This window comes from Bos indicus, chromosome 4 (assembly GCF_029378745.1).
Source record: "Bos indicus isolate NIAB-ARS_2022 breed Sahiwal x Tharparkar chromosome 4, NIAB-ARS_B.indTharparkar_mat_pri_1.0, whole genome shotgun sequence".
NCBI classification, from domain to species: domain Eukaryota; kingdom Metazoa; phylum Chordata; class Mammalia; order Artiodactyla; family Bovidae; genus Bos; species Bos indicus.
The window spans coordinates 93,687,223-93,704,883 of record NC_091763.1 but is presented as its reverse complement, the minus strand read 5'-3'; the positions used below and the strand labels follow the sequence as shown (position 1 = coordinate 93,704,883).

Here is a 17,661-nt window from a genome sequence, read left to right as displayed (position 1 = left end):
TGAGCATACACCAGCTGGCTGGCTGAGGAAGAGGAGAATGGGAGCTTGCTGCTAGGCAGAGGGAATCGAGTTTGGAATTTTAAATCTTGTCACAGAAAGACAAAAAAGACTGGACAGAAATAGGCCAAAAAGTTAACAGTGACTGCTTCTGGTTGTTAAGATTGTGGGTGACTTTTTTTTCCTCCCTTTTCACATTTTTATATTTGTTCTAAATTTTCTATAATGAGTAAGCATTACTTTGTAAAACAAAAAATAAAGGTTAAAAAAATATCACACTGCAGATAATGTAGACTAGATTACTGAGTGTGACTGTCTGGACCCGTCAGCTGTAGTTGGTGAAGTCAGGTAGATCAGGCAGGCGGGTTCTTGGGAGCATGGTCAGGTCTCAGTGCAAGTTGTACCTGTGACCCTTCTAGGGACGCAGACTATCTAGAACCCTAACCAGTCATCTTTAAATGTAAGCCTCTGGCTGGCTCAGAGTAAAACTTCTTACTGAGAAGAAAATGATAAAGTGCCTCTACCAGGTACCTATGGCCAGGATTATACCCCAACTGTTGTTTGGCACACTAGGGAACTCCAGGCTGCTGCTGCTGCTAAGTCACTTCAGTCGTGTCCGACTCTGTGTGACCCCATAGACAGCAGCCCACCAGACTCCCCAGTCCCTGGGATTCTCCAGGCAAGAGTACTGGAGTGGGGTGCCATTGCCTTCCCCAGGCACTGAGGTCTAGGTCAATGATCCTTAGTAAGACGTGAATCTATGAGTGATATCACAGTGTGACATACTGACAGCCAGGGCCCCATCAGGGCTTGGGGACAGAAGCCAAATTATAGTCTCCATGATTTCAGGTTGGTCACAGGGCTGGTCAGGGGTAGGACAGCAGAGTCATTTGCTGCTCTTTCCTAACATATCCAGAGCTGCTTAGAATCTCAACTTTTGGCCAGCCAGTATCACAACACCACTGTCTGCTTTAGTCCATACCCTTCGAGAACCACGGCGGCCTCGCAGTTTGGAGGGTGGAGGTGCCAGCTGAGACTCCCCCAGGTCGAGGGTGTAGGAGGGCGGGGAGGCAGCCCGCATGCTCTTCACCACCTGGATACTGTCCTCCGCCAGTGGAGGCAGGCCCAGTTCTGCCCGCTTCTGTACTTTGAGAGCCTGCAGATGCTCAAATCCACCGAGGGTAAACTGAGATTTGAACAGGAAAGGGGCAGAGAAGAGAGGAAGGAAGTCAGAAAGCAAGGTCAGGGAAGTGTGGACAGAGAGAAGAGTCACAACCTCCAGTTCCCAAGACCCCCTCAATTAGGAATTAATACAATAGGAGAAGGCAAAAAGAATGTGGTGACTGGGCCCAGTCTCAGAGGTGGCTACTATCCCTTAGAGCTCAGGGGTCAGGATAAAGTATTATTTACTGACCCAGGGCTGGAAACATCCCCAGAAATTAGGAAAGGGACTACTGAAGGCCTCCACTGGGGGATAAAAACAGGAAAATGTACCCCCTTTTAAGGAATACATCTAGATACTATACACCCCTAGAATCACTCAAGGCCTGCCCTGGAGGGTAGGTTGTTCAGCCAGTTCTGTGGGGTGGGAGCCAAAGAGGAGGAACCGGGTTGAATAATTAGTAACAAAACTGCAACCATACACTTACAAGGACTTCCTTTTATGAAAGCAAATCCTCTATCTGGACGGAGAGCAGGCACTAAACCCTATATTTTATAGCTAGAGAAACTGAGACACAGAGCATTGCCCAAGGTTCCTCAATATCAACAGAGGTCAGATCTCCCACCTCTCAGCCAGTGTTCTTTCCACAAAACATTAGCTCTATCAGGGAGAGGCGCAATAACACCCTACCTCGAAAAGTGGCATCTCCCATCAGTCCAATAGAAAAAGGTAACCTGCCCTGAAACAGAACCTCTGATTTCTCCAGGACAGCCCTATTGCCCCTCCACTGGCTAACAGCTGCCCTGTTATTCTGCCTAGCTCCAGCCTCCTGGAATCAGACCAGAAAAAACTGTGGTGGCAGAAGGCACTGCCTGTCTGATGAGACGGGAGAGGGAGAGAATCAGCCACTCACCATGACTACTTTCCAGAGCAGAAGCAGGACCTTCTTTATGGGGAAGTGGGGAGCCAGGCCACTGCAGAACTTGGTGACCATAGAGAAAAGCAGAAGGGCAAAAGGCTCCTGATTATGCGTGGAGAAGCCTGGGAAGTATGGAGAGAGGCAAGTGAGAAAATGAAGATGAAGCCGCTGAAATCCAGTTCCTGTAACTCTGCTTCTGGACACATTGAGGAAGGCACTCACCTCCTTGCAAAGAATTTGAGGACTTGGTTCTTAGAAGGAGACTTAGAGAGCCCCTTTGGGGAATCCCCGCCCTCCCCTGCCAAGGGCAGGATAAGAGAGGTCGTGGAGGTAAAATGCTTGGGGGTGGATGTCAAACTAGAAGTTAACAGTAATAAAGATGCTTTCTGGCTGAGGAACTCAAACATTTTGTAGATCACAATTCACCTTCCCACATCAATAAATGTATTTTTTAAAATCTCAAAGGCCTTCATATCTCATCCCTGACTGAGGGCAACACCAACTTATATTTTCAAGGTAAGGCACCTCATTTTTTCATGTGGGATTTGTAATGGAAGGGGAGAGGGATGAATTCCCACTTATAGGAATAAAGAAAACCAAAATACAGAGAAGATATATGAGTGGGCCTAGCTCACAGACAGAGAGGCATTCAAGCCAGGCCATCACACCTGCCACATAGAATCTCTGTCCTAAAAGAAGGGATGTTAATTCTTAAAAAGAAGAAGACAACAAAAGAAAACTTGTCTGTCCGTCGTGAGCAGATGCTATGCTTCCCGTCCGCCCTAGGCTCCTTGCGTGCCACTTCTTACTCAATTCAGTGCGGAAGGTCTCCCGGGCTGTCCTCCACCCACAGGAGTCTGTCTCTCGCTCCAGGCGGATATTTTCCACCATTAGGTACAGGACACTCAGCAGCACCCTGAGGTTACAGAAGGGTCACAACAGGTTCCCATGGCAGTTTCCAATCTGTGGTCTGAGACCTCAGGCATGGTTTCTGTGGGGGTCCAGTCCAGCGGAATTAGGAACTTCTAGCGGTCTGGGAGCATCTGAAATCTGGGCAAAGGTTACCCATTGCTAATGATCCCCTGTTCCAATCCCGTGGGCAGCCCTACTCACCTGAGTTCTGTGCTGTCAGCAATGGAGATGGCTGGCTTCCGAAGAGCACTGCTACAGGCCTGGCTGTTGCTGCCACAGGGACGAGGGAGAAAACAGGGACCTATTAGGCCTCTTTACTCCCTGTATTCCGCTCTTACCACATGCACAAACATAAGTACCTGCCATTCCCTGTCCATGTAGCTAAAGAAATTGGTTTAAGGTACAGAAGCCCATAGAATTCTTCCTGCTATCTCAGCAAATCCTTATCTACAGTGAAGACGAGAAAGGGTAGGGTCTATGATATTCACTTGTCTTAAAATCCCCACCGTGTCTAGCACTGTGCTACACACAAAACAATGCTTGGTGAATAATAAACAGAATTAACGCCATCTAAAACATCTGAGTGATAGGGTGAGACAAATACGAAGTCTTAGTTGCTCAGTCGTGTCTGACTCTTTGCGACCCAATGGACTGTAGCCCACCAGACTCCTCTGTCCATGAGATTTCCCAGGCAAGAACACTGGAGCAGGCCCATTTCCTTCTCCAGGGGTCTTCCTGACCCAGGGATCTAACCTGGGTCTCCTGCATTGTAGGTGGATTTTATTTTTACTGTCTGAGCCACCAGGGAGTCAACATGAGGGGGTCACTAGAGTAGGAGCAGTAGATAAGGCCACCTTTGAAGCTATAACCATGGGGGAAAGAACTGGGCACAGCCATGGGAACTGGTCCCGTCCCTCTGTGCCATGTTCTCAGGGAGGACAGTTTTCTTCATGGATTCCGGAGGGAGGCTGAGCTGAGAAGGTGTCTGAATGAAAAAGCAACACAGGACAGGCCCCTGAAGCCCAGTACTGAAGCTGTACACAGGGTAGAAGCTGCTGATGAGCCCAACCTCAGGGAGGAGGACAGACTACCAGAGGGCAGGGCTGGTGGAGGGGAACTGTCAGTGGGCTCTGGACTGAAATGTGAAAAAAGAAGGCTCTACAGTGACGGAACCCGCTGAGGACATGAGGCAACCTTCAAGGAAGGGGGTGGCCAGCCCTCCCCGAAGGCTTCTCACTCGATTTCCATGTGGAGTAGCTCCAGGAAGGCCGAGAAGGTCCCCATCTGATAGAGCAGGAAGCAGTTGTACCTGGACCAGTGGAGCACATCGACCTCTGAGTCACATTCCCCAAAAGTGCCTAAAGGACCAGACAGGGCCACAGAGGGTGAGGGGGAGGGCGTTATCCCTGTTCTTTCCACCTTGCCCCATAGTCTTGAGACTGTCTTCTAACACTCTACCCAACAATTAGGTGGACAAAGGTAGGGCAGGAGTGCCCAGAACTTCCCAGAATGAGGCAGGGGAGAGGAGAAGCAGTCTGCAGGGTGAGGTCCAATGTGCTCACAGCTGGGCTGTCTTAAGTGAGTTCCCTGAGAAGGAAGTCCAGAGACAAGGACTCAGGTGCAAGTAGTTTATTTGGGAGTTGATCCCAGGAGTTATCAGTAGAGAAGTGGGGGAGTGACATAGGGAAGAGAAGGCAGCAAGAACTCAATCCCAAGTGAGGAGAAGCTCTGGAGAACAGTATAAAACAAACAACTTGGAATCATCCCACCCAAGAGGGCTGAGGCAGTCGGGCTGTTCCCCCACTAACTCCTGGCAGGTGCTGAGGAATGCACTGGATAAGGGGAGCACATGAGTCCCCCAGTACTTCTGTGGGCTGCATGGAAAGCCCTCGGGCAAAAAGATGAAGCGACTGGCAGCTGGAACGTGGCCAAGGCACCAGACCCAAGACAGAGGGCTGGGCACTGCCTTGTTTGCTACAGTTTTTCCTTTGCCAGATACCTTTCTTTCCTCTCCAGTTACGATTTTTTTTTTTTTTAAAGCTTCTAAATAGTTGGTTCTGCCAACAGCCCTGTTATTTATGATCTCAGGGCTTTCTTTTACTACTTCAGCTAAGCTATCTCATTTCTCTTTCCAGCACCTGGCTCACAGGTGCCTTCTGGGAAGCTTTCATCAATTAATCTCACCGAGCTCTGATCATCTCAGTGACAAATCACTCACAGCATCCTCTCCTGCTGTTGTGTTGGCTTGGACCATGTAAACGCCAGTGAGAAACAATGTGTAAATTGGTGGCATCCCGCCTCAGAGCCAGGCCACACCTGGAGAAAGAAAGCTCAGCGGGTGGTGGTACACTGTCAGCTCTGACCACAATGACCCTCTCTATAAACGATTATAGCCCGGGTTAAGGAAAAAAAGAACGCTGTAAGAAATCCTGGCATGCCTGCAAAGAAAAAGGTTGATTCCAAGGGATCCAGAGCAGGATCTACCACTATCGCCTCTTCACGTAAGTACAAGTCTACTCCTAGCACACGACACGACTGTCCTCGAGAGGCAGGGACCTGGCTTTCCCAGCATGACTTGCGTCCTCCTAGCCCTGATGACACCATCTCTCTCCCAAGTCTCCACCCCTCTCAAGTTGGCAAAGATGGCTGCTCACCTTGGGCCAGGTAGAGGACAGCTCGGGCCACCTTCAGTCTCCGTTCCCTACTGACCACCTCCAGCCGGTCTAGGAGTCCCATCACATAGGCCTTCTGGGCATCTTCCTCCAACTCCAGCCATTCCTCACCCTGCACTGAGGACAGAAGGCCATACAGATGCAGTGTCAGCTGTTGCCTCTCCTTCTTGGAAAGGCTTCTGAGAGTGTGTGCACCTCTGATGCCAGCCCCCTTCAACAAATTCTTCTCTTCAAAAGCTTTACTGAGCTGACAAAGAATAAGGAATGGAAAAAGAAACCAAATGTTCTTGCCTGAACCCACTCTATAGCCTCGTCTTCCTCCACACCCCCTCTATCTTTCTGTCTTTCCTCAAGGACTTCCCTCTGTCTCCCTACATATCCAATTCCTATACATCGTTACAAGTTCAGTACAGAATCACCTCTTTTCCACTAATACTCCAGCCAGAAGCTTTGCCCATGATACTTTTTACTTTTCTAATGACACTACTCATTTTCCTCTTGGCCTCAGCTAGTTCTATGATGTATACATTTCCCCTCTGCTATCTAACTATAATTTCTTTGAAGATACTGTAAATTTACCTCTACCCCTGCCTCCTGCATCTCTGGCACAAACTGGATACTCACCACACTTGTGCTGAGCTGAACACTGAACTGACACTGACCAAGTAAGGAAATGGAGGTCTGAGTGGGTCACAGTGTGGGCACATGAAATTATTACTCCTGATGGTGTTGGGAGTGAGGCAGAGTGGAGATGAGTTGAACGCTAAGGTCAAAGGCCAGGCTGGGCACAGGGTTACTAGCCTGAGTGGGGCACAGTGTGAGCACATGAAATTATTACTCCTGATGGTGTTGAGAGTGAGGCAGAGTGGAGATGGGTTGAACGCTAAGGTCAAAGGCCAGGCCGGGCACAGGGTTACCAGGTAACAGGACAGCAGTCCAGCCCCACCTCCTCACCCCTTTGACATCAGGAAAGGCCCCAGCTCAGGCTTCTCTTGCTTCCACTCTGTGACTTCTCTACTTGATACAGAAAACCCATATGCAAGAAGGAATAGAGAAATTATATGGTTGTGGAGAGGAGAAAGAAGGATCATACTTTATTTTAGGCTTTTTCTAGATCAGCCTGGGATTTCACAGACAGAAAAAGCAGATCTCAATGAATAAGGATCTGGGATCACCTTGGGTCTTGAAATCCTCTTCAAAGCACCTCCTGTTAGTGGTAAATTCTGGGTTTTCGGTGTAGCTGTACAATTCTGTGGCAGGAAAGATAGGACAGAATTATAAACATTTAGCAGATCTTTACAGAACGGGCCTGGGATGGAGACAGTGGCATGAAAGAGCTAAAGCTTCCAACACGTTCCTGTGTCCAATTCAATCCAGAGCCAGCTTCCTCCTTTTCGGAGGTTAAAAATAGCCACTTGTGTCCCTGGGTGATTAAAGCATCAAACCTGTCCTCCTCCTGCCAGCTGGCTGCTATGGCAAAGAAGGCAGCCTTCGACATTTGCTGAGGGCCAGGAGGAGAGCTGGGACAGAGAAGGTTTAAAGTCATCATTCCTGTTTCTTAGGGCTGCATCCTTTTCTGCTTGTCAAGCTAGACTGGAACTATCTTGTCTCTAGGGAAAAAGCGGACAATACAACTCCTGAAATTTAGATGCCAGATCCTTGTGCTATTCAAGGAGCCAGGGTGAGGGCTGGAGAGGATGAAAATACTAGAGGGCTCTTTGGGGTTGGAGCCAGTTCATTCTCTCCCTGTGGAGTTTCCTTGAAAGGTATAGAAGTTTATATTCCTGCCCACGGCCACCTGGGCAGAAACAGCATCAAACCTTGTACAAGCAGCTTTAATAGTCAAAGGGCCGCCTGTGCCCAGGAAAATCTAGTGAAAATCTTTGCTGACAATAGCCTCTCAATACAAAATGCAGAGAGCTTTTGAGAAAAAAAGAAAAACACCCTTTCCTACCTATACACGCTTACATCAGAATATTTCATCAGTACTCTTGTCTTACAGAGGATGAAGTAGTAGTGATTAAGTCAAAAGGTGCTTCCTCAAAACTCTGTTCCCTAAGATCTGGCTGGAAATTTAACTAGGTCACAGATAATTCACAAAGCAAGAGACATTCACTTATGTTCCAGCCGGCTGTCTTACTGGTCAAGAAATACCTTGTCTGGGAGCCAGGGCTTTTGCATTCTGAGTTCCAGAGTCCTAGAGTGACCAGAAGCAAATCTCAGCTCTGATTGTGAAATTCTTCAGTCATTAGTGAGTAGTGTAGATTTATATTTTTAAGTAGGGCACAAACCCACTCAAAAAAAGGGAGAAAGGCTCTTAGGTACTGACCTTTGCTTTTGTCTTATTTTTAAATTTCAGATCATGAACTTTCGTACACTACAGGTAAATATAGAATGCATAAGAGACGCTGTGTTTATCTTTTCAGATTAAACAAGTGTTAAAACTTGTCATATCTGTTTCAGACATCTAAAGCCCCTTCTTCCTCCCTGGTCTTATTTCCCTCTCTAGAGATAACCACTATGACGAAACTGGTGTGTATGCTTCACATGCCTATTTTTATACTTTTAGGATATGTGTACATGCCTGTCAACAACACATGACATTGTTCTGTTTTTAAAGCTTTTATCCAAGTGGTATCATATAGTATGAATTATTTTTACTTAGGAGTGTTTTTATTTTTCCTTAGTATTTTTTATTAAGTTTTTCAAGATTTTACATGAAAAGCAGTGTGATGAACAGATCCCTTCATTTAACTGACATGGTTCTCAATCAAGTGTGCAAGCAGACGTCTAGAAACATCTTTAGACTCGGGTGTTTAAGCATTTTTTTCCCCCTTGTTTCTAGTTGTTTACTCTCATAACAATGCTTTCTTTTTAAGCTAGAGGATAATTACTTTACAATATTGTGATGGTTTTTGCCATATATCAACATGGATCAGCATTGGTATTTAAGCAGTATTTTGGATGCATGTATAAATTATTTTGCCACTGTTTCTTCTACCCCTCAACATATTTCTAATATTTTTTGACACTGAAGCATACTAATACAGATCAATTATTTTAATGACTATACAGTAGCTAATATATTGATACACTACAGTTTACCCATTCCCCTAAGTTGTTTTCAGTTGTTCCCAATGATGACAATAAACATCCCTTTAAGTGTTTTCTTGGGCTCAAGAGTTTCTTTTAAAGTGTACCAGAGTTGTTGGGTCATAATATGTGTGAATTCAACTTTGCTAGATATGACCAAAACTGCTTTCCAATTTTATACTCTGTTCCTGCAAGCCAAGCAATGTATAAAATGTATAAAAAGTAGTCACTTCTCTGCACCTCACCATCCCCAGACTTTTAAATTTTGCATCTGATTATTATTTTATTTTTTTTTGCTGTGCCAAGTCTTAATTGTGGCATGTGGGATCTAGTTCCCTGACCAGGGAGCAAACCTGGGTCCCCTGCATTGGGAACTCGGAGTCTTAGTCACCGGACCACCAGGGAAGTCCCTGATGATTGCTGAATAATACCTCATCATTTTGCTTTTCCCTATTTCCTAACATAACTGAGTATCTTTTCATGTATTTATTTGACCATATGGTTTTCTATTCTGTGAATTCCTATTCATATTCTTTGACCATTTATCTATTGTCTCTATTGGATTTCTCTCTCTCTCTGTGCATTCATATTCTGGATTCTAATCCTTTGATGTTGTTGGTTATTAAACTTAGCTCTCTATTTCTGTCACTCATCACAAAATTTGTTCCCTATGCTTATTCATAAGAACTTTTTGAAAGTGTCTCTTTTCTCTGAAAAAGCATGTCTTAAAGTGTCACTTCCATGTGACAGAATATTTAACATTCACACCATTTCTACACAAAGCTTGTTTATTAATAACTGGCATTTATAGCATGTGTAACATGGAGGCCCTGAACGCAAGGAGATCACGTTTAGCTTAAGCTAAAAATCCAGGCAGAGAGAAGCAGCCCAGCATTGAAAGAAGAATGTGATCACTTCACTCCAGCTCAGAAACATCAAACCAGAACTCCACTATGATGGATACAGGTGACATGTCCAGCCTTGCTCCGCTGGCCAGTTGTCTATAGAGATTTTCTTTAGACATTGCTGAGACTTTAGTAAGAGGCAGGTATTAGACGAAGGGGGCGAGATGGAGGTAGAAAAGGACAAAGAGATGGAACGGGAAAGAAATGGAGAGGGTGGCAGAAAGAAGGGGGCACACAGAGACGGGGTGAACACAGGAAGACAAAGAAAGGAGAAATGTGGAGACAGTGGAGAGAAAACAGATTTGAAAGTGTACCAAAAGAAAATAAAGAAGGGTGAGCAGAAAAGAGTGACAGAATGAAGAATGGAGAATACCATATACAGCCAAGAAGCACTCACAGAAAGAAATGTGAAAGCAAACAAAGAGAGATTTACCACTGGAGGCTGGAGAGAAATGGGAATGTGGAGAACAGACTTTGTTCTACAGCCACTTGCTGAGAACAGACAAGCTGCCAGGGGACGTCACAGGCATCTTTGCTCTCCTCCTGGCCACCCCTCCACTCTACAGAGACCCATCTACCTCCTACCTGACAACTCTGCTGCATGCCCATCTGCATCTCCATACTCAAATTCCAGGGTGGGGCAGTCCACAGAGCCCTGTAATGGAGAAATCTTTGTGGTAATTTGGGAACAGGGTTGACCAAAAGGAGCTTATACCCCCATTTCATCTTCTTCCTCTCTTGGAGGCCAAGGTTAGATCAAGAAGACAACTAGAAGAGCCCCATCTGGGCCTTTCAGCCAGGAAATAACCCCCACCCCCACCCCAAGCCAAAGCAAAAGCTCACTCAGTGCAGGGTTGGGCTGAAGATTCCTATACAGAATCAGAAACTCTGGGCAAAGGCCCAGGATCATGAACAGATATGAAAGCTACAATCTGTGCCCATATCTGATCTATATAAACACAGAACTGAAGAACATCTAGCTGATCTCTAGAAAGACAAGACAGATGAAAACCAAAGAGGTAAATTGGATTCTGACTTCAGATCTCTGTCATTAACCCATTGTATGATTTTGAGATCATTCTCTGGATCACAGTTCCTCATCTATAAAAAGAGGTCCTTCGGCTCCAATATTCTGCAATTTTAGGATTGTCAAATAAGGTAGCATTTCTACTTCAAACTGTATTAAAGGCTAGATTGCCTATGACATATGTATAAATCTATAGTCCCATTTAAAAAGTATTTTTAATATAATCCTCCCTCCTAATCTCTTTAAACATTTCGGGGTATTGCCTACCAATATATTAACAGACATGAATTTTTAAAACGTTGAATCTCACCTCTTGTCACATACACTGTTATATATTATGTGATCTTGAACAAGTTACTTAAGCTCTTTGTACCTCAGTGTGGTATAAAGATATCCTTGATCTTTGCCCCCTCACCCTACTCCCTGGTACAGAGCTCCTAAAACCTTTGGAATTTTTTGAGTGATGGGAGTGTCTATTATTCATCCCTGTCAACCACACTTGAGTTTATACTAACGAGGTGACTCACAGTGAGAGTTTCAAAAAAGGGGCTCCAAAGAGGGGAAAAGACTGGAGACTGAGTTTAATTAAGTGGCCAATGGCTTAACTAACCAGGCCTAGGTAACCAAACTTCATATAAAAACCCTGAACCAATGTGATTTGGGCACACCAGTGTGCTAGGAGGGTAATGCACCAGAGAGGGCATGGAAATTCCATACCAGTCCACCTCCACACCTTATCCTATGCCTCTCTTCATTACATTGTTCCTGAGTTGTACCCTTTATAATAAAATTGTAGGCATAAACATAGCACTTTTCTGAGTTCTGTGAGTTGCTTTAGCAACCTGAGAGGGACAGTCATGGTGACCCCTGAAGTACTCTTGCCTGGAAAATCTCATGGACGGAGGAGCCTGGTAGGCTGCAGTCCATGGGGCTGCACAGAGTCGGACATGACTGAGCGACTGAACTGAACTGAACTGAAGGAGAAGTGCAGGTGGTTTGGGGATCCCACTGTGGGATCCCCATTTGACCCCTTAACTTGTGGGCTCTGTGCTAACTACAGTTACTGTCAGAACTCAATTGGTATCAGGCAATTGTTGGAAAATGACATTTAGTTTTATCATCTGTAAAACAAGGATAATTCATAGGGTTATTGTAAGAACTAAAATGAATTAATACAGGAAAAGCAGTTAGCACACCAGCCAGAACTTGGTAGCACTATGTAGATGGCTACTCTACTTAGAATTTTACTTATTCTGCTTACAATTTTAATATTATAAAGGCATTTTTCTCATATTATTATAACTTTCCCTTTAAACAGAAAACTGAGGAGTTTCCTGATAGCCTAGTGGTTAGGATTCAGCACTTTCATTGTCACCATTCAGGTTCAATTCCTGGTCAGGGAACTGAGATCCTGCAAGCCACATGGCACGGCTAAAAATCAAAAGGAATTAATTAAAAATAAATAAATAAGCAGTTAAGTGGACAGATTTCTACTGGCTTACTTAATCAATCCTCTATTGTTGAACATTTGTTTTTATTTTTCTTTACATGTAACTGTAATACATGCATACATTTTTTCATATTTATGATCTTCTCTAAGGATAGATTCTTATAAAGGGAATTAATGCATCAAACTTTCTTAATATTTGTATGGTTCTTTGTACATGTCAAGTTGTTTTCCAAAATCACTTTGTCAACTTACACTTCTAACAAGGTGATTTGTGTTTAAATCTGCTATAGCAAAGAGTTCCAAGCTTCTGTATTACAGAGACCAATAAGAAAAAAAAAAATGGTAGACAGTGGGGAATGACATAAAATTTTTGATGTTTTATTTTGCTAAGCAGAAACTTTAAAAAATCTCTTAAAATACATATATGTATTTTTAAAAAAAGTTTAATACCCCAAAAATGGAAAGGTCAAAATATCAGCACGTGTCATTAAAAGCAATGTTTTCAAGCTTTTTTGACTATACGTCAAAGCAGAAGTAAATTTTACATCACGTCTCAAAACACACAAAACTGGAACAAAAGATTAACAAAATATTTACCACTACTATATGTGATACACTAGTATTTCCTATTTATCTATTTCTTTAAAAAAAAAAAATTGGTCTCAACTCACAGGTCTCAACTCCTTACAGTTTGAAAAAAACATCGTTTTAAATTACATGCATCTTTAAATTTAATGTATTGAATTACATTTTATGGAAAACTTACTTCAGTGTCTTGAATTTTCCTCATTTTTCTACAAACCAGTTAAACTTTGTCAAGGTCTTTGGGACCCAATTAAACCAAGGAATCTGGTTGTAAAAGGCCTGAAGTGAATCCTTTGGTTAGGTTAAGAATCTTTTTATGAAGCAAACAATCATTCTCTAGCTTCCTTTTAAGGTTAGGATATCTATACACTAAGCCACTGGGAAAGGGTAGGTCAATGGTGCCCCTATAAACACAGTGATGTACGAGGCTCTCTTGTGCCAACAGTAATTCTCTTCAGGTAATTCTTAAAGCTGTAGAGAGTAAAGAAAATCATCTTCCCCAGGACTGTCTTCCACAGGTATGCGAAAGGAGGGAAGGAAGGAGAAGCAGATGGTCATTCTTTCTGAGAGTCAAGCAGAGTGTGGTCCCCGGGTTTTGCGGCTACAGGGGATACACTGACAGGTAAGCGCGGCTCTTCTGCTGCAGCGGGAGGTGAAGGAAAGCTCATATTTCCGGCCAGCCTTTGGGGAGGCAATGAGCTAGGATGGAGAGGATCACTAGTTATTGACCACCACATGAAAAGTGCACCTGCAGACAATCAGGAGGCAAACAGCAGTGCAGGTGGAAAGCTGAGGCTCTGGAAACTGAACACCCCGGCAAGAGTAAAGTACTATCAGAGCCTTTTCCAGAAGGAAGACTTGATAAGTAGGGAAGGGCCTCCTGGTTCAAGAGGAATTTTAATTCATCATAGAACATATCATTCTGAAAATGTTTTACTCACTCCCACATTGTCTGTCTCTCTGCCTCCACAAGAAATGTTAGCTCCACAGGGCAAAGACCTTATCTTGTATATTGCCGTACCTCTAGCACCTAAAACGGTGCTGGGCATATAGAGAGGACTCAATAATTGTTGAATTAATAAAAGACTCACCTCCCCATGCCTCGCCTCACCTCACCTCCAAAAAGCCATCTGAACAAGAACAAGGTCTCTGTAGGGGAAGGAGGCACAGGGTACCCTAAAGACCAGATTCATGCTGAGGCAGGGAGGGAGACCACACGATGCATAAAACCTTGATCTAGTATGGCAGGATGGCTGAGCTCTGCCTCTGAAAGGTGGTGTGACTTCGGGCCAGTCTTTCTACCAATTCCACTTCTCTCTTCTAAAAAATGGATGCTTGTCAGTATCGAAATAGAAAGCATTTGTGAAATCCCGTTGGAACTGAAATATAATTCAAATGGTAAACCATTGACTGGGATGCCTAAGACCAGGCTTCTAGTACCAGTTCTGTCCCTTGATGATGAAAACATAGTACTAAGGGCTACTATGTGCTAACCAACTACATGCACTGTGCCTGCACTAAATTAAACATTTCACATCCATTTATCTCATTTTGACTTTATCATAACCTTCTGAGGTAGGTAGTATTAACCTCATTTTACAGAAGAGGAAACTGGAGCTCAGAGGTTGGCAATTTGACAGAAGTCAAATGGAGAGTAGATGGCAGGGCTGGGATTCAAAACCTCAAAAACCTGGTCTGACTGACCCCAAAGCCTGGTACTCCTGGCCACTGTGCCGTATGTATGATCTTGGGCAAGCTGCTACTGTCTCCCACTTCTGTAAAAGCCAGGGCTGAAACCAGGCCTGGGTCTGGTTTCTACAGACCCTTTGACGTCTGACATCTTGTGGTCTGTTCCGACTCCCGGCTCAGATCCAGTTCTACTCTTGGCTACTTGATGGAAACTGGCTGGATGAAGGGGGTTGGAGAGGTGATGTTAATTCACTCCTTTCATCCTCCTAGTTAGGATTTAAGAACAGAGAACATTTACACCCCTATCTATTGGTCTGTATCCTGGAGTAGGTCCACTCACTCGCTCTGGAACTGACCCGCCTGACTCCTGTCTCATTATAACCCTTACGAGGAAGGGGCACTGATCCCATGGAAAGCGCTCCTTCCAGGGCCAGCCAGCACACGGAGGTAACGGGAAGGGCCGAAGTCCCGCGGCTCCTCTGATCGGCGCGGGTAGCCTCGGAGTGGGAGGGTGGCGGCCCCCCCACCACACCAGCCCCTCTTCACTGCGGCGGGGATCGGGCTTCCCACCCCTCAGGCCAGTCCCTTCACCACCCCGCGCCTGTTCCCTCCGCTGTAAACCAGCTTGACGAATTCCCACTTCACGGGGCTACAGCGATGAAGCGAGATAAATAACTGAAAGTATCTGGGACACTGGATATCACGCTCTATCTTCGCGCCCCCAAAGGGAAGGCTAGAGGGCCGGGAAGCCCCCGACCCGCACGAGGAGACGGGCGGAGAGGGTCAGGGGCTGCAAAGCCGGGAATTCAGGCTGCGGTTGGCCCCGCAGGTGCCCGCTTTGCGGAGCGGCTCAGGGCGCGCCGGGGGACGCGGCCGAAGCACCTTAGCCACCGCTTCCCGCCCCGGGTGTCTCCCGGCCCTAACTGAAAGCCCTCCGGGCTCCTCACCTCCGACTCCCGCCGTTGGCTTCTGAATGCTTCCCGGCCCTTAGGCGCCGCCGGCTTCCCTTTCCCGCCGCCGTTGCCGTTGCCATTGGTTGGCGGGTTCCCAGCCCCCGGCGCCGCGGGGTCCTCCATGCCGCTCCAGTCTGCAGCCCCGCTTTGCCTCTCTGTGCTCCCTGCCCCGGGCGACCCCGCCGCCGCCGCCGCCGCGCGCTGGGAGCCCGGCCCCGCCCCCTCCACAACGATTGGCTGCGACCGTCATCCGCAGCTCCGCCCCACAGCGCGATTGGCTGTTACACTTAGCCGAGTGGGACTTGGAGGTGGTGGGGGGCTCGTTCAAGGGATTTTTCTTCCCCTCACCTTTTTCCCTCAGTCCTGCGGCGTTACTGGTAAGCCTGACACTCCTGGGTCTGTTCCCAGCTCCACCTCCCAAATCCTGGGCCTTGAGCTTTAGCAGGTTAGCTCTACTTCTCACTTGGTGTCCCTCAGCCCCCACCCCCTCCCAAATAGAGATTTTTTCGGGGAGCTCTAGTCTCCGCTTCCTGCTCCACTGCAGTGTCAGTTTCCCCAGTATCACAGACCTCTGCCCCCCAAATCCTGGTTCCTGAATACGTCCCAAATCCCGCTTCAGTCTAAGGGGAGGGATGGCACCAATGGTTAGTCAAGGATACTGCAGGAAACCAGGGACTCTCTTTCAGGCAAACTCATTCCACTTGGAGTGAGGACTTGACTGGGAGACTGGAGGTTGAGGGATGGGGTGGGGCGTTTTCACTTTACAGAAATTTCTGGTGCCTTACCGAGTTGTTCCTGGCCATCTGCCTTTCTCAGCTGAAGGGGGGTATCTTTCTCCTGGTGTGAGCTAGGGAGTAAATGTTGATTGGAGAGCAAGCCCCTACCCCAACCTGTTCCCCAGTCCTTTCCTTCACTCTAGGATCCTTCCTAAGGGCTGTTACCTGGGGCAGATGAGGCTGTGTGGTTTGCCCACTCTAGAATTTAACTAAAAAGAATCTTATTATAAATATGTATACAATCTGGGATGGTGATCAGATCATATCAGTCGCTCAGTCGTGTCTGACTCTTTGCGACCCCATGAATCGCAGCACGCCAGGCCTCCCTGTCTATCACCAACTCCCGGAGTTCACTCAGACTCACGTCCATCGAGTCAGTGATGCCATCCAGCCATCTCATCCTCCGTTGTCCCCTTCTCCTCCTGCCCCCAATCCCTCCCAGCATCAGAGTCTTTTCCAATGAGTCAACTCTTCGCATGAGGTGGCCAAAGTACTGGAGTTTCAGCTTTAGCATCATTCCTTCCAAAGAAATCCCAGGGCTGATCTCCTTTAGAATGGACTGGTTGGATCTCCTTGCAGTCCAAGGGACTCTCAAGAGTCTTCTCCAACACCACAGTTCAAAAGCATCAATTCTTCGGTGCTCAGCTTTCTTCACAGTCCAACTCTCAGATCCATACATGACCACAGGAAAAACCATAGCCTTGACTAGACGAACCTTTGTTGGCAAAGTAATGTCTCTGCTTTTGAATATGCTATCTAGGTTGTTCATAACTTTCCTTCCAAGGAGTAAGCGGAAGCCCCAAATGAGCAGCCAGAGGGGAATGGGTAGAATTGGGGGAGGGGGGTTGTTGAACTGCCACTGTGTTCCAGACATCGAACTTGACTCTTCGCAGATCTATCATATCTCTCTGACAGGTTTTCATTAATCCAATACTACTGATAAAGAAACAAGGACTCTCAGAGACTAATTACTCCTTGCTTGCAGCTCGCAAGCTCAGCTGCGACCTGAGATTGTAAAGAATCCGCCTGAAATGCAGGAGACCCTGGTTTGATCCCTGGGTCAGGAAGATCCCGTGGAAAACAGATAGGCTACCCACTCCAGTATTCTCAGGCTTCCCTAGTGGCTCAGATGGTAAAGAATCCACCTGTAATGCAGGAGACCTGGGTTTGATCCTTGGGTTGGGAAGATGCCCTGGAGGAGGGCATGGCAACCCACTCCAGTATTCTTGCCTGGAGAATCCCATGGACAGAGGAGCCTGGTGGGCTACAGTTCATGGGGTCACAAAGAGTTGGACACAACTGAGAGACTAAGCACAATGTAGTTCCCAAGCTATCATATTCTATCTTGTTTCAGTGTCTCTCACTGGAGGAAACTCTGCTCTTCTCTTGGCTAACTTCTTGCTTACAAATTCTATTCAGTCATCACCTCCTCTTCCAGAGAGTCTATCTTTTGACCCTCAACCCACTCAGGCTGTGCTAGTGTCAGTCAAGTCTGGCTGGATCCACAATCCTCATATTTTC

The 17,661-nt window shown here is 46.2% G+C and overlaps 1 protein-coding gene across 4 annotated transcripts in view; it reads right to left on the bottom strand.

Moving 5' to 3' along the window:
* The window catches only part of STRIP2 (striatin interacting protein 2), a 49,006-nt gene extending 33,447 nt beyond the window's left edge, over positions 1-15,559 (bottom strand). For 2 of the 4 annotated variants that reach the window (XM_070788153.1, XM_070788155.1), the window contains exons 1-9: positions 15,359-15,559; positions 10,246-10,315; positions 6,838-6,912; positions 5,645-5,779; positions 4,228-4,348; positions 3,197-3,260; positions 2,888-2,999; positions 2,073-2,200; positions 980-1,183 (exon numbers count right to left, since the gene is read on the bottom strand). In XM_070788153.1, coding sequence (XP_070644254.1) covers positions 980-1,183; positions 2,073-2,200; positions 2,888-2,999; positions 3,197-3,260; positions 4,228-4,348; positions 5,645-5,779; positions 6,838-6,912; positions 10,246-10,315; positions 15,359-15,487 — 1,038 coding nt within the window. In that variant the 5' untranslated portion in view covers positions 15,488-15,559. Of the gene's footprint in view, positions 1-979; positions 1,184-2,072; positions 2,201-2,887; positions 3,000-3,191; positions 3,261-4,227; positions 4,349-5,644; positions 5,780-6,837; positions 6,913-10,245; positions 10,316-15,358 lie in introns of all 4 variants that reach the window. The other 2 variants (XM_019959067.2, XM_070788154.1) reach the window with 2 other exon arrangements.
* Between the last annotated feature and the right edge of the window lie 2,102 nt (positions 15,560-17,661).